Here is a 15,445-nt window from a genome sequence, read left to right as displayed (position 1 = left end):
GATAATTTACATATTTTTCCTTTCTCACTCACCCCTCTGAACAGCTGAGCCTTGACCATACGAACACAAGCATGTTTGTTTATAGCACCTATTATATTTATAGCACAAGATAAAGCTTTCTCCAGGCTGCAGGAAGTCATGTTATGAGAGTACCACCACTTTTTTGTAAGCCTCTTCACGTTTACTTACAGATCTTCTTCGAATCCTAGCTGCTGAATCTGAGATTTGATTTTCTGTCCTGATGTCTTTATTATGATATTCTCAAGGAGATGAAAATCATCCTGATTGAACATCTCACCATCCTCTAATGGGCCAATAATCTACAAAAAAAAGCTGGATCAGCATTATTAGGTAAAGGCCACACAAAATTCAAAGATGTATTAAATAAATGCTCTAGTCTTGGTGGGTATCAGCTGTTTAGGCTGGTATTAATGTCAATGGCAGCAGAGTTTAACAGATAAATCTAGCTATTTAGAGGCAAGAGTCCCAGACTGAGGCATAAAATTTTCACAGAGTGCTTGGTTTGAAAAAGTCTGGCATATTAAATTATACATGCAATACTACATCTTGAAGGGGCAACAGAATACAAGGCAAGTTCCAGTAGTCCAGCAGGACTCCAGCAAATCTCACTCCTCTAGCCTTCAGAAGCCTAAAAGCTACCTAAACAATTCTTGCTATTTTGCTAATGAGAGAAATAATATGCTACAACTCATCACTTGAGATTTTTAACCCTTTAAAGTATACAGTAACCACTGGAACTTGCAGGTTTTTTTCCTAACTAGGAAGCAAATGACAAAAGAAGACTTAATGCAGCTGGGTTTCATTATTTGCAGTGAACTATTGTAACATCATTTGCCTGATCTAAGTGGCTATCGTAAAAAGAGCTGGTGGAAGACACCAAGGCACCTTGGTTAGGGCCAGACACTGCAGCATTTTGCCCAATGAACCGAAGCAGCACAATATTTCGAATTTATCATCTCTTTCTGTCCCTGGACTCAATTCACTGCCAACATGAAAGCAACTCTGTTACTAAAAGATCTGAATTTGTACAAAACACCCAACAACTAACTGCACACAGTACAAAGAAAAGGTCATGCAGGTCTGAATAAATCAATCTGGCAGCGGTCCTAAAGACTGCTGAGACCTAAAGAAGGCTGAGACTGTGTCTGATCCCTAGACTCTGCTGATCAAGGTCTGCTTCTTTCCCGCATGTGGAATATCTCTTTTACTGTCTCCTGATTGATCTCACCCTTCCATTGCTGATCACAGCCCTCTGCCCCTTCTTCAGCTTTAGAACATCTCTGCAATATATAGCATGGGACAGAATAAAATCCACCTTGGGAGAGTCAAAGGCTTCTTTGAAAATATTGATATCCATACCCTGAAAGAAAAGAACATATTGAAACAGGAAGAAAAATACACCTCTGCACACTTCTTTTTAAAGGCACCTTTTTTGTTTCCATTCAAGAACATCTTTGTATCTTGCTAAAATTTATCCCCAGGCCCCTCTTCTTTATGGTCTTAAACCTAGTTCTTGCTTGTCACCTTCAAACATTATCCCAGCTTCTGATGTGAAGTGCCACAGCCCTAGTAATTGTTGCTACTTAGACCAGTTGTTCCATTTTTCTGTTCTTAAATAATTCGTGCCTAACTTTTTAAAGTCTACTTTGAGAAATGCAATTGTAATTTTTTTCTCAGCTTTTTAAAAAGGTTATAGTTGCCTCTTAGCCCCCCAAGAAACAACCGTCTCACTTAAGTAGATCCGTGAATCTGCATTCCTTTTGACTTTGAAAAGTTTTGATGTATATGAGGATTTACTTTATTTTTAGAAAAAAAAACCACAGCAAGACCAACAGTGGTACTCTCCATTGTTACTGCATCTTTTGCGTACGAACATACTACACTAAAAAATTAATTAGAAGAACAAGCAAAGTACCCTACCTTTGTAAATGCCAGCAAACACACTTACCCCAACAGCAAATTCTAAGATGTCGGCTCCTGCCTTTACTGCCTTTGCATTTTCTTCTTTTGCCATTTTGGTGATGAAGTTCTTGGCATTATTTGACGTTTGTGTCTGCAGAGCTGCCCATATGGCTTTAGCGACAAGTGTATTCTGGCTATTTGGATCTTCACTAGGATTATTAATCATGCTAATCCGAACATTATTGCTGGATTTCTGTGTTTAACAAAACATGTATTAGGAAAGTTTTAGATTTCAGGTGTATTTTAAATGAGAAGAGTAAATCTATTATAATAAACACTATAGCAAAAGCTTTGTATTTCTTAAGCAGAAAGCCAGATTCCAAATCAGGTAAATAACAGCAAAAGGTTAAAAGGATGAATGAACTAATTTAACATCAAGTATTTAGTTTATGTATTAGGCACCACTGTGACTATCTTCTAGATAATACTGTGCTACACAAGAGATAGAGGAGGACCATGGACACCACTGAGAGGTCTTGCAAAACAGTGATTTAGGAGTAAGCTATCTATTTTTATGATTCAACTACCTTCCCAGAACAAATGAGACATAGGAGAGTGCAATGTTCACAGACATCTTCAATTTAGAACCACGGGCTTAAAAGAAGATCTTTTCTTTATTGTATTGGCAGAGTGCCAAGAGGGGATTCTGGCCTAGTACAAGGTCAGCGATGTTACAGCCCCTACAATTAAGGTGAGGCTGGAAATTAGAGACCCTGCAGGGAAACCCCATCTCCCCAGGTCATACAACAAGAAGCCGCACAACTGTGTTTTTCAAGCCTCCACCTACTGCTTTATTAGCACTGCTAACCCATTCAAATGAAAACATTACCTACCTGATGTTTAATTGCATCATACAACAATTGCCTCCCTGAAGGCTTATCAAAATCACCAACAATCCAAAAAGTAACTGGTCTAACAAAGGAATCATCTGCAATTAAAAAAAAAAAAAAAAGGGTGGGAGAAATTTGAGGGTGAAAGGAAGGCAGGCTTCAGTTTTTCCTCATTTGGAGGAAAAATGTGATGCACATGCAAAGATTTCAAAAAAACTAAAATTACACAGGAAAGCTATGGATGAAGCTAAGCTATGAAGTCTGGCAAGATAAGAATAATAACATTGGTATTATATTAGGTTTCATTCACCTCATTCAGAAAACCCACATGGGACAGCATGCATCACTGTTTCTAAGCTGGACTTTTTTTTTGTTTGCTACCTTTGTAATTTAGAAATCATAAAGGAACCTATAAATACAGATTCCAACATATTGCTTCTTTGTACTGAAGCTGTTGGTTCACAAAATCAGTTTTGTATAGAGAAAAAAGTGCTGAAGCAAACATGCATCTGAACAGCTTTCTTCATTTCCTGCTGGTTCTAAAACCAATGTTACAAAGGAACCAGAAAATTCCCAGAACAACAACATATGAAATGGTAAAGCATGAGTTACCATAGATCTCCTTGGAAGACATTCCTGGTCAAAAAGCAGAAAGGAAAGGGGGAAAGGAGAGAGACATTAATAATTTGATAGTAATCCCAATGTGTATCAAGAAGCTGCAGCACTCTACTGGGCATAAGTGAATCACTAAAGTTCAAGTCCAACTAGCAACAAGTCTGTGCTACTTTTATTAGAATAAGCTTTGACTTTTTCTTCCTCTCAGATAGATTGACGCCTTATTTTCATGCTACAGCACTAATTATACTACGTATTACCAGTTTCATACCACACTGTGAAGGCATCATTCTGAAGACCGTTTGCAAAAACTGCCATGCCATTATTAACCATTTCTATTATCTTCCCTCTTTAAAAACTAGCATGACAGTGCTATTTCAGTACTGTTGCTGAGCCAGCAATATGTGTAACTTTCCTAATATTTTAGAAAATAAATGTGCTACAGCATTACTGTAATCAGATACCAGTTATTAAATATCTTAAGTGACAGAAGAGGCAGTGACCCAAAACTGTCAAGCCATGGGATTGCAAATTACTGCACTTTCAAATGACCATGCATAGGTGTAGATTTAACTAATACTCTACAAAACGAAAACAAGAAACTTGGTCAGATCTAAGTGGCTGAACATGAACCAAGGGCAAATACAGGACAGAAGGAGCAATGGGAACATTTAAGGCAGTGCATGAAGGTGGCAGTGGCTGGAGACATTACTGGGGAAACTTGTGAGAGTCTGCTAAAGATGACAGACAGGAACAAGAGGAATTGGTTCAAATGACAGCAGCTTATTTATGATACCTAACTGAAATGGACATAGGAAAGGCCTGATTAAGCTCTGTATTATGTCTGCGCGTGCTTTTCCTACACCGAGAAGTACAGCTGAGTTTTAACATTAACGGGAGACTTTATGTGTAACTGTAATAAAACAATACTATCATTGAAAAAGCAGTACATGCACTGCAGCAATAAAACCAGCACAGACCACGTTATGTGTTGTCATATAATGGGCAGTAACAATTTTCTTCTGAATCCATGTAACTTTTAGTAATTTTGAATTATGAGACAGAGCTAGGACCCCTTTTGTATTTTTTTAGTCAGTGTCACTGCAGGATCAGAGCTTACACTGCTGTATTTCTGGTGGTCATTTGCAATATAGCAAGAGCACGTGGGGTGGGATTTTGTTATTCATTGAAAACTGAGCTGGGTTTAAAGAGGGGAACATTCTTGTTTCATGTAGATGTCATGCCTTATTAAAAAAAAAAATTTTTTTTTTAACACTTAGATTGCACCATTACCCACAGGCCTGAACAAGGCTCAATACGTGTGTTGGAAACACACGTAAGATTAGATTTGGGTTCATAATCCACTGCAGACTTTACCTTTCTTTGTTAAGTAGGTCATGCTGTTTGCAACAGCAGCTGTCTTATGTTTGGAATCCAAAGTGGTAAATCGAGCAAAGTCATCCACGTAAAAGTTATCTGAGAAAGAGAGAAAGTATTAGATGGCAAAGCAACTATTCCATGTAAAATGAAAGAAAAATCACTACTATTACCAGAACATTATGAACACATTCCATTTTGTTCCCTGTGATACTGCTTTTTATGTCTCATCTCCACTGTTAATATATAAGCTGAAGAATACATTTTTGTTGTCTCATAAGTTATATTTTTGTCTCATAAGTTACCTTAATAATTACATTGCATATTTGATATGAAGTCAGTTGAAAGAATTGTTCAAGTCTCACTTAGTTGAATATAATATACATTTAAAAATCCACTGTGTTACTATTTTTCAAGCAACTCAAAAAAGGCAGTTGTACAAGTGTTTTTGCAATACTGTCATTACGCTGCAGTCACTGCATTGGGTGTTAATACATTTAGCCATGAAAAGTTCTGCTAAATCTTAAGTCATTCCAGAGATGACTGTCAATCTCTGCTCAAAAGAAGGTTAGAAATAAGAAACAAGCTGTTGCTTTATACATTATATGACTGTTCTTGGCTTTTGCTAGCATTGCTAATTTCTCAACTTCATGAGTCATATTCCCCTAAAGGTTTGTATAAAATTAAACCAAATTCCTGTTTTGAAAAATCTGTAGACCTTAATGTTGCTGTTGTACATAACATCTCCCCCAGCACCAGGGCTAGAACATTACTTGGGGTGCTCTTAATATTTTGCCTCTAGAGCTTTCTGTTGGGAAGCAAAAGTCTTTGGCTCAGATACTTCAGGCTTAATGCAATTAAAAGCATCCCTTACTCATTCCTGTCAGATCTAGGTACTCTCTGTCAGACGTTAAGATTCTTGAATTAATTCTTGGAACAACATTAGGCTGGTTCATGATATACTCAACCACATCTTGGTCATTAGATAATTCACCCTGAAGGAAAGAAGCAATATTCATTATTTCACATTATATTTGCCTTTGATAACTTCAGGAAAAAAAAAACAAACCCACAACCAAAAACACAAAAACCAAACAACGACATCAGAAAACAAACAAACCAACCAAGAAGTTAGGCAAGTTAAGTTGTCTTGTGTACTACATATTCAGGGACTTTTGAATCAGTTTTTCCAAAACTTGTTTCTCTCTAAAGTCACAGGCGACCTCAACACCTACCAGGTACACGGCTCGCTGGAAGATGCTTGTGGTTTCCAGGATTTTGTGCATTGTCACGGTTTCTAGGTCATCAGGATCCAGCTGATCTTTTTGAAAAGGCATTCCATTGAACAGCACAACAGGGAGCGGACCTACACCCGTTTGCTCATAGTAACCTCTTGCTGCCTAAATACAGGGGAAGAAGGAGCTTTATACCACATCAGCCCATTACCATGAAGGTCCGTAACATTTCCACACAATATCCACCCAAGTCTATTCTAAGCACACTAAGATGTCCTTCCAGCTTTTATATGATACAAAGAATATTAATTTTACACAGTGCATAAGATACTTTCTGTATCTTACATGCCCAAGATGTCCTCGTCTTTCAGAGTTTCAAAGCAAAAGTAGTTACTTCATAACACAGAAGTGCAAAATATCCCACTAAGTTCATACCATAAATAAATAAATACCAATGGGCCCTTTCTGGTAATACCAAAAAATGCACAACAGAAAATCTGACTTTGCATATGGAAGCAAATGCAATGCAAGCAGTGATAGCTGTAACATAAGACAGGGTAGAAGTATTTTCTTTGCATTTTTTAAGAACATGTTTCTTAAACTTGTGAAAAACATTTACTTGTGGGGCAGGGGGTTATTATGTAAGGACAAATTTCCCCATTTCATGTAACCACTGCAACATGCACCCTCATTATTGATATTCTGTTATGGACAGAAGTTAATCAGGTTCTACTGTTTAGAGCTCTTGTTGAGAGCTTTCAGGACCTTCTAAGGACATAATTATCACAAAGCTCAGATCACATGAAAGAGTGCTCAGTGTTGTTTTAATTTGTGTCATTTGTATGGAGACAGGCTTCTTCTAAAGGCTTCCTTCCTTATGTGAAGGCTTTGCAATGCTTTAAGCCATGGTTGGGCTGAACAGTGCCAGGTACACCAGTTGCAGCAAGGCCTCCAGAATGGCCCCTCAACTCTTCTGGAGGAGAGTACTCTCCATGTGTTAGGAGTCTGGGCGGCTGGGGGGGAGTTGTTGCTTTTGTTTTTTTGGGTTTGATTTGGTATCTAGTATGTAAACTGAAAAGGCCTCTCCCATCATACAAAAACGTCTGTCTTACTTTTAGGAGTTTTGATTTCCTCAAAATGCTTTTCCCTTCACTTTCCCACATTGGAAGATGGAAAGCATGTGTGCATATGAGCCTATATACGTAACCCTGGCTGCATTCCTTACATTTACAGATGTAGGCAGTATCATCAGTGTTACAGAGCTACTGGAGACAGTATTTTCATTCTTTCTTTTAGAATATTCAACAAAAACATAAACATCACTCTACAGAACCTCAAATAAAATCTGCTTCATGTCACATGTAAGTGATCCAATAGTAATTTGCTCTCCCAATTTTCTCCATACAGAAAAGTATCAACCCTAAAAATAACTTTAGGAAATCATTTGAGGAAGATTGTTGAATGCCTTGCTATAGGAAAGGCATTTTGAATTCATCATCACTACTTTATCTCACACAGTATTCAAATACCAATAAAGAAAACCCACACCAATCCCTCCCAGACATTAAGCCCCTTGGTTTTCTTATGAACCATTCCATCACCCTGATTTTTTTTCAAGTCATTTTAATCTCTACTGAGGTCTGCATACCAGAATGACTTATGAATCACAAGAAAGTTGTCTTGGTTCTGGTACTATACATAAAGATTTTTAAATATATATATATTAGAATATATTATGTATATTATATAAAGCTTTGTGCTGAACATAAATACTTACTAAAGTATTAAAAAAAATTATACTAAAGTATTAATAAAAGTCACCCAACGTGATAACAAAATAACTACTTGGTTAGGAAGAGAATTGGATCCAAAAATTGTACATAAATATATTTTCAAAATGGTGTTGAAGCACAAAAAGTGAAAAACAGCTCTATTTCATGAATTCTTACCTTTCTGTTTTGATCATAGGCAGAATCAATTCCCAGAATGCTGTTGACTTCCACATAAGGATACTGTTTCTCAAGAACACTAACCACATGCTGCACTTTCAGCTGATCTCCTGTTTTTACTTTGTTATATATCTGAAAGGGGGATACAAATACAAGTTTACAGCTGCAACTGTAAAGCTTCTGTCCTTATCAAAGGTAAGTTGACCTGTCACCTATATTCCAGTAATTACAATAAGGCATTAACAGGCAGATTGCAAAACATATATTCATATTTATCAGCTGCAGTAACAGCTCCTAAGCACTTGTAGCTCTTTTAATTGTCTTGCTTTACCTCGTAGTCATTCCAGTGAGATTGGAAGGAGGTAAATATGTATTTCTTTAAATAATAACTTGTGCCTTTAATTAGAAAAGGTATTTGAGGGGGAAAACTAGTGCTTAGGGGAAAAAGGCTCAAGTGAAGCACATCCAAAGAGTTACCCTTCCCTTCAGAACTCAAGACATGCTTATAAACAGTACAACAGATCTCACATGTAAAGCAGGTAACTGTTTCCCTCTTGAAGACACAAGATTTTACTTCAACTTACAAATACATACCCCAAAAAATGAGAATAAAAGTCATTGTCTTCAAGTCACCAGCAGTTTAATGTTACAGTATGCCCTAATTTGTCAGTTTGTATAACAATGTCAAACCACAAGTGAAAATGCATTGACTAGCACCTTTGATGTGGCAAAAGTATGCAGCAGGAACTGTTCAAAACAAATTATAATATTGAAGGGATACAACAGTTTAGAACTTATTGGCAGAATGAGCAAAGAGGCAGGATCAGAAAAACATGCAAAACTTCTAAGTGTCACGTTTAAATCTAGTCTCACTTGTTCAGGTAAGGTCAGAAGCACTTTACAAAGAAATGTGTATTGTATACAGGTACTAGTATTCAGAGATACTCTGAATAACCAACCGAGTCAAAGAAAAACTTCTTCCATTATCTACATATTAGCATATTAACATAATCTTACATACATGGAGAATATTAAAACATTAATTTCCCTTTTAAATGAATACTTACAGACATGACAGTCTGGAAAGCATAATTATTGTCCATTTCTTGTGCCACATAATTGTATGCCCTAAGGAGGGCAACACCAGGATCCTGAAGTCCATCAACATCCTCCGAGTCATTAACCACAAAGACTAGTCCTATCCTGAAATCAAACAAATCCCCAGATCATGAATCTATTATACTAATAAATAATCAATTCTTCATACAACTGTCAACCGTGATCATCATCTGAGACAAAGGCTTTTTCTGGAATAGACTGGTGATTTTGAGCAGAGTGGGCAGGAATCAAACTTAGGACATATCAACTCTAATGGTGAGTCCATCACAATCTTGCTTTTCATCTCTCTTTCATCCAAAGTACTTGCTTTTAAGTTTCTTCTGGACTGTTAAAGAAACTGAACTCTACTTTGCTAGTAGCAAAAGTTGGAAGTAAAAAAATTTTAAATAAGAAACAGTATTTAGGAAACGCCCTTCCTGACCACCAAGACAAGATGTGTAACATTTCTATTGTCCCAGCAATGAGAATTTTACAATTGCAAAAGTCACAAAAATAAAACTAATGTAAAAAAATCCCATTAAAACATAGCAATTACCTCAGTGGGATGTGGTTACTGAAGAACATCTCTGCCACATTCAGTAACTCTGCTGTGGTCTCATGAGTAGGATCTACTATCAGCACCTGCATACAAATTGCAAGTGAGAAGTTTCCTTAAGAAGCCAAGACACGGGTTTTTGGTTAGAGATAGCTTCATTCATGTCTCAGTGCAGAATTCTCAACAGTCCTATTTTGTACACTGCCAGGGAGTTGAGGCCCACTAAACAGTTTCTTGTGAAGTGTCTAAGTCCATTATCTAAAATACCCAGCCTAAACCACTCCTTTAAGCAGAAGTGACCAGACTGTTTATGTACTTTATATCTTTACCTCAGTATACCCTTGCATCTAGGCTTCTGCCTCTGTGGGTACACAGATCCACCCATTAAGACGTGCATGGGAGACAGGCATTTGTCAGAATCGAGGAACACAGCATCGCTCTGCTCAACCCCCTCGAGAGCTGATGCTGCTAAGACATTCTCAAAGCAAGCCCAAGCTCAGACAGAACAGGGCCATTCTGAATGAATGTAGGGCCCTTTATTCATGCTAAGTGTTTTCTTTTCATTTAATGATTTCAGTGTTAAAAGTACTGAACTCCAGAGAAAAAGATAACACATTAATGCTCCCACAGCTGGAGGTGGTTCAAGTCCCTATCTAATGGATGTCAAGTCCATCTAATAGATGCCAGAGAATCATGCTTAGTAATCTCAATCTCAGCCATAGTTCACTAGGACGAGTAGAACAAAAACTTTTAGAAAAGCATCCTATCTCAAGATATTTATTAAGTGACAGGGAATCCAGCATATATGTAGGTAAGTTGCAAAAGCTGTTGAATGAACATTTCATTTCTAGTCAGATTAGTACTTACAAAATTATGGAAGTTTTTTCTAATTTGTCTGATCACACCTGGAAACGTGGGACGCAGCAGTTCTTGCACATTGGAAGGCCAGGAATTATAACGACTGTCAACTTCAAGATTGTTGATCCACTAAGAAAAAATAAAGGCATTTAAATGATTGACAGTCCTCCTGCTCAAGTCTGAGACTGTAAAGTATTTTTAAAATCAGACACTATATTGAGAACTGTATGAATAAAAAGTTAAGCTTTTTAAAAAGAGCTAATTATATTTATAAGCTTACTTTCCTTTTTTTCTTCACTGCAGTTTCAGAGCTGATTGTGAGATAAGAACAAAAGTTCCCGACAGCTGAAGAATGCATTGCTCAACGGCAAATAAGATATTTCTTATATAAAACCATACGCACTGAAATAGCAGGGCTTCTGATGTCCACAGCATAGTCAGAATCTGATGGCTGGATGTTCAACTTCAGAACATTGTGCAAAGACAGACCCTCAATTCCTAAACTGTGCAGGCCTTCCATAACGCGGGCTTCATTGCGTAGCACATCAATCAAGCTGGAAGGAGAAAGAAAAAAATATTGTTGAATTTTAAAGACACAGCAAATAACTTGCTCTTATCCTAAGGGTTAACAGATGAAAGGTATAAACAAGTCTGCCATGTCTGTGCATTACTTCTTATTCATCACTGATTTCTAACTGTCCTAAGAAACCTGAGATAACTTAAACTTATTCAATTATATTGTATTTCTAGGAAAAACTACATTAAATTAACTAAAGCATGATATACATAAAGAATTTCTATTTCACATTATTGAAACAAATCTTGACAAAGATATAGGGTGGTTTTCAGATGAAAAATTTACAGTGGTTTATCCTTTGAGGATCAGTCTTTTTATCTTCAGAATAAAACCTCTAAGTTGTCAGTCTTGGAGACCAAAATCTTGCTAGTCACAGCACACATCAAAAAAACAGTACAAAGGTGACTTACCATTCCAATCTTCAAGGGTATTCCGGTTTTCACATCAGCTTTTTTGTTAGAAATGTACTTGCATAAGAGAAGGAACCATGATTTGCTTTTTCCAGTACTTAACAATTAAACCCAGTCTAGCTATAGACTTTGTGAAGAAGATTCAAAACTGCCTATCATCCATGCATAAGCAGGAGGTAAACTCCTAAACAGGATACAATTATTCTGAAAAATAAAACATTCCTACCTAAATATGTCCTGAGTGTCTAAGTCAATAAGTAGTCCGTTGATGAACACAGCAGAATCTCCTGGTTGCAATCCTAATGTTCCTTTGAAATACTGAAAGAAAGTAGACCATTAGAAGAATGCTCTGCACAGAAAAACATACTAGAGTTTATTGTGTCAAACTGTAGATTTTATCTCCCTTATTGCATTACAAATTGCTTTGCATTACCTCTCAACTACTGTCTGCTGGCTTTGTGTGCACATCCATACCAGAGGAAAAAAACAACGGAATCTATCTAGGGCACAAATGCATATTGGACTTCCATTTGTTTCTTCGTACATGATTCAGTAGTGCATTGGAAGGTCCCTGAGTAGACTTTTTAAATATACTCAGATTAAATAATTAAAAATGCTTGAGAGAAGTAATTTAATTTTTCTTTTAGCTGACAGCCCACAAAGTAGATGGACAAACAGCATCCAGTTACCTGTGTTAGCTCTTCAATACGCAGTTTGGGGCAGAACATACTTAAACTGCTGGATACTGTGAGGCACTCACTAGTGGAACTAACTACTGTGTGTAAGGTACCAATCTTAAACAAGCCCTGACCTAGTGGCTATGTCATCAATGAAAAGTAGATGAGCTGCCACTGTAGTCCGATCTCCCCAAAATCAGGCAGCACACAAATGGGAAGTCTTATCAGTATTTTCAAATTTCCTCCAAGTACCTCTAAGCAGTACCCACTGGAACAGATACTTGCCCCTGAAGTGAGGCACCATCACAGAGAACAATTTTGAACTGGGAGAGGTGAATAAAACCCAGTCCTCCTGAAGCAAATTTCCCAACTCTAGCATGAAAAATTCTGTTTAAAAACTGAAAAATTACACTGCTTTCTTCCAGTACCTCTAGTCTTGCAGTACCAGTTAGAAAATGCTATTAAGAGGCATGATGAACACTGAAGAAGCAGCATAGTATTTGACATTTAAAAACACTAATATCATGAAGAATGTGAGCAAAGCAATCAGAGGAATAGCAAAGTACCATGTGAAGTACCAAGAACAGGAAAGCAGCATCTAATCAGGAAGAAATTATATATTTTACTAAATAAAAAAGCTCCCAGAGAAGAGCTGAGTACATGCAGTGTTAAATTGCATCTTTTTGTGGATAATTACATAGTAAACAAAAAATTATTAATAGCAGTGAACTTCACTATCAAATAATATCAACAGAGAGTCATGCAAAGAATAGCTTTAAAGGGCAGGGTTAGCTCTAGCCAGATCTGGATCTAGTAGCCTAGACAAACTTTGAATAAAAATGAATCCACAAAATCATGGGTTTACCTGTGGACCAGTCTGATCTAACACATAACAGAAAAGCCACCAGGTAGCTTTAGCTTGCACTTACATTCTATACTTTGTCCCTTCCAGAACCACACCGGACGACAGTGTCAAACCGCATCCCTTCTTTCCTGATTTTATCGCTATTGAACAACAAGGGATTTCTCTTTCAGAACAGGAATCTCAGGGGACTTGTAAGTAGATGTCAGGTAACTTTGCATTTACTACTAGACTAGCCAAATATTGTTGATTAGATTTTAAACAAAGACATAAGTGTGTATTTAACATACTTTTTATTTTTCCTATTAATACCAACTGAGACTGAAATGTAAGAATAGATCAGCATAGATCAGACAGCAAAAGCGGTTGTTTGGCTTTGTTTTTATCACCATCTTAAACTTTCATTTTGCACTCCATCCAGACTGCACTACCAGGTGTATTTCAATTGTACAAAATTCTGTACAAAAGCCTCTACAAAATTCCCAAGTGGCTACTGTTTTTTTCAGCGCCTTGCTAAAGCCAAGTACACAGCAGAGCTGTTGAAACATTTTTCTGCAAACACCAGAGCCTACTCAATGAACTCCAGAGGTCACTCATAACCTGGGTGTTTTTTATGATTCTGTTTCAAAGCACACATAGACTTACTTGGATAGCTGTTAAATTTTATTCCTTCACTAGTTTCACTCTCAAAGCACCAACACTGGAACCATTTCCTCCACATAGTATGAATCATTCTAAGCCATGGCAGAAGGTTTTGAGTTTATTCTGTGACTCCCTTGTATCTAAACACCATCTCAAATTGGGTAATGAGGACTAAATTTCTTCTGCATCCTTAAAATTGTAAGAAGATGCTTAATATATTTGCTTTTCAAGCAATAGCTTTCTAACAAGCTACATTCCATCCAGCTCAGACATTTTAAAATAATCTAAAAATATAACTACATTTTGACTCGTAACAACTTCCACTAAAAAGCACTCACATTTTTAATATCTAGTTGCTTTTGAGAAGTTCAGAATGCAATTAAAACCTAAAATCAGTGAAATCAGCTTCTTTTTAACCATTACCCAGAACAAGTAATGCTATGACATGCAGACTTTACACATCTGGTATACCACTCAAGTAAGATCTAGGTCAGAGACTGAAAGGCCACCCAGCAGGCACAGTCCTACAAGAAGCATCTCTATACAACATGAGCTGGCAAGTCATCACTACAAATGTGCAACTCAGAAACTAAGTAAAGACTGATGTGACATAGACAGCAAAATTTCTACTGCTTCATTTTTGACACAATCTGTCCTGTGGATCAGATTAAGACAGTGTGCATGGAAATTCTAAGAACACCTATGTTGTGTATTTTGTGTAAATAAACAATTTCCCCCAGGGTTAAGAACACAGTACTTTCATTGTATTTAAAGTTAATTGTATAAAGATAAATAAACATCTGGCAGTTAGCAGATTCTGGGTTCTGACACCCAACAGAAGGTCACTTTCATATACATTAACAGGTGCTTGCCAAACAACTATCAGAACACTTGACAACTGTGAACAACCACTGCAGGGGCAGCTCTGTGAACAAAATCCCATATCACCATTCCCCAGCACAGTGATCTCACTCAAAGAATTTAGGACCAATATTTTCATATTTGAGCAAACAAGCTAAATTACATCCCTAATCCGTGTTTGAAATCCACCACTTCTTTATTTTGCAGATGCATACTACAATAAAGTTGTGTGTGAAAATACCAAGTCATTATTTTGAGCAAAAATTATGAACAGAATCATTATTTTCAAAGCTTGAATTTATATTAAAACAGAAGTGCAAAATCACTATGTTACTTTCTGTAAGCATTACCTTTTGGTTCTCTTCAATTTCTGCTCTTAGTTCCGAAGAAACAACTGTTTTTGTTATGGCTCTACAGAAATAAAAACATCATGCTGTGAATCATCTTTCTGTTTATCTAATGAATAGATTAAATACCTACTTACCCTACTTTTTGTACCTTTTATATAAATATATTTAGTCTCCTAGTATATAGAGCTGCTATCAGAAGCACTTGCACTCTGTGGTACATTAAACAGTAGGATACACTATTTTTTCTTATATAATTCATCAGAACATAAAAATGTTAACCACATGCCAACTTGCAGTGTCTAATTTAACATTAACCATAGTAAAGCGGGTGCTGCCAGAAAGGTAGAGGTGGAGGCTGGCAGCAGAAACAGGGGGATTTCACTCCTCATTGTGGGTTCCCTTTCCTTTCCTTACATTGGCTCTAGTGATTGCGTCATCACAAAACGGGCAAGTACAGCTCACGGACCTGACTGAAAACTCAGTGAGTGCAATGTCTACTTTAAGAAACCGCAACTAGCACGATCTTAATATCAGTTAGTGGGAAATAAGACCAGAATTCAGTTTC

At 37.0% G+C, this 15,445-nt stretch overlaps 1 protein-coding gene across 6 annotated transcripts in view; it reads right to left on the bottom strand.

Annotated features, from left to right (window-relative positions):
* UGGT1 (UDP-glucose glycoprotein glucosyltransferase 1) overlaps positions 1–15,445 on the bottom strand; it is a 48,325-nt gene that overhangs the window by 19,826 nt on the left and 13,054 nt on the right. For 5 of the 6 annotated variants that reach the window (XR_012624263.1, XM_074833590.1, XM_074833589.1 and 2 more), the window contains 15 exons: positions 14,881–14,941; positions 11,715–11,806; positions 10,905–11,055; positions 10,511–10,630; positions 9,644–9,729; positions 9,057–9,192; positions 7,990–8,121; positions 6,041–6,205; positions 5,680–5,800; positions 4,806–4,904; positions 3,426–3,449; positions 2,817–2,911; positions 1,970–2,176; positions 1,250–1,381; positions 190–320 (listed from right to left, as the gene is read on the bottom strand). Coding sequence is in view for 5 of the 6 variants with exons in the window: in XM_074833590.1 (XP_074689691.1) it covers positions 190–320; positions 1,250–1,381; positions 1,970–2,176; positions 2,817–2,911; positions 3,426–3,449; positions 4,806–4,904; positions 5,680–5,800; positions 6,041–6,205; positions 7,990–8,121; positions 9,057–9,192; positions 9,644–9,729; positions 10,511–10,630; positions 10,905–11,055; positions 11,715–11,806; positions 14,881–14,941 (1,752 nt within the window). In the remaining variant the exon portion in view is untranslated. The remainder of the gene's footprint in view (positions 1–189; positions 321–1,249; positions 1,382–1,969; positions 2,177–2,816; positions 2,912–3,425; positions 3,450–4,805; positions 4,905–5,679; positions 5,801–6,040; positions 6,206–7,989; positions 8,122–9,056; positions 9,193–9,643; positions 9,730–10,510; positions 10,631–10,904; positions 11,056–11,714; positions 11,807–14,880; positions 14,942–15,445) is intronic. The other variant, XM_074833588.1, reaches the window with a different exon arrangement.

Source organism: Strix aluco, chromosome 9 (genome assembly GCF_031877795.1).
Source record: "Strix aluco isolate bStrAlu1 chromosome 9, bStrAlu1.hap1, whole genome shotgun sequence".
In the NCBI taxonomy this organism is placed as follows: domain Eukaryota; kingdom Metazoa; phylum Chordata; class Aves; order Strigiformes; family Strigidae; genus Strix; species Strix aluco.
Note: the sequence above shows the minus strand (reverse complement) of the source record. Positions and strands in the feature narration are given on the sequence as shown.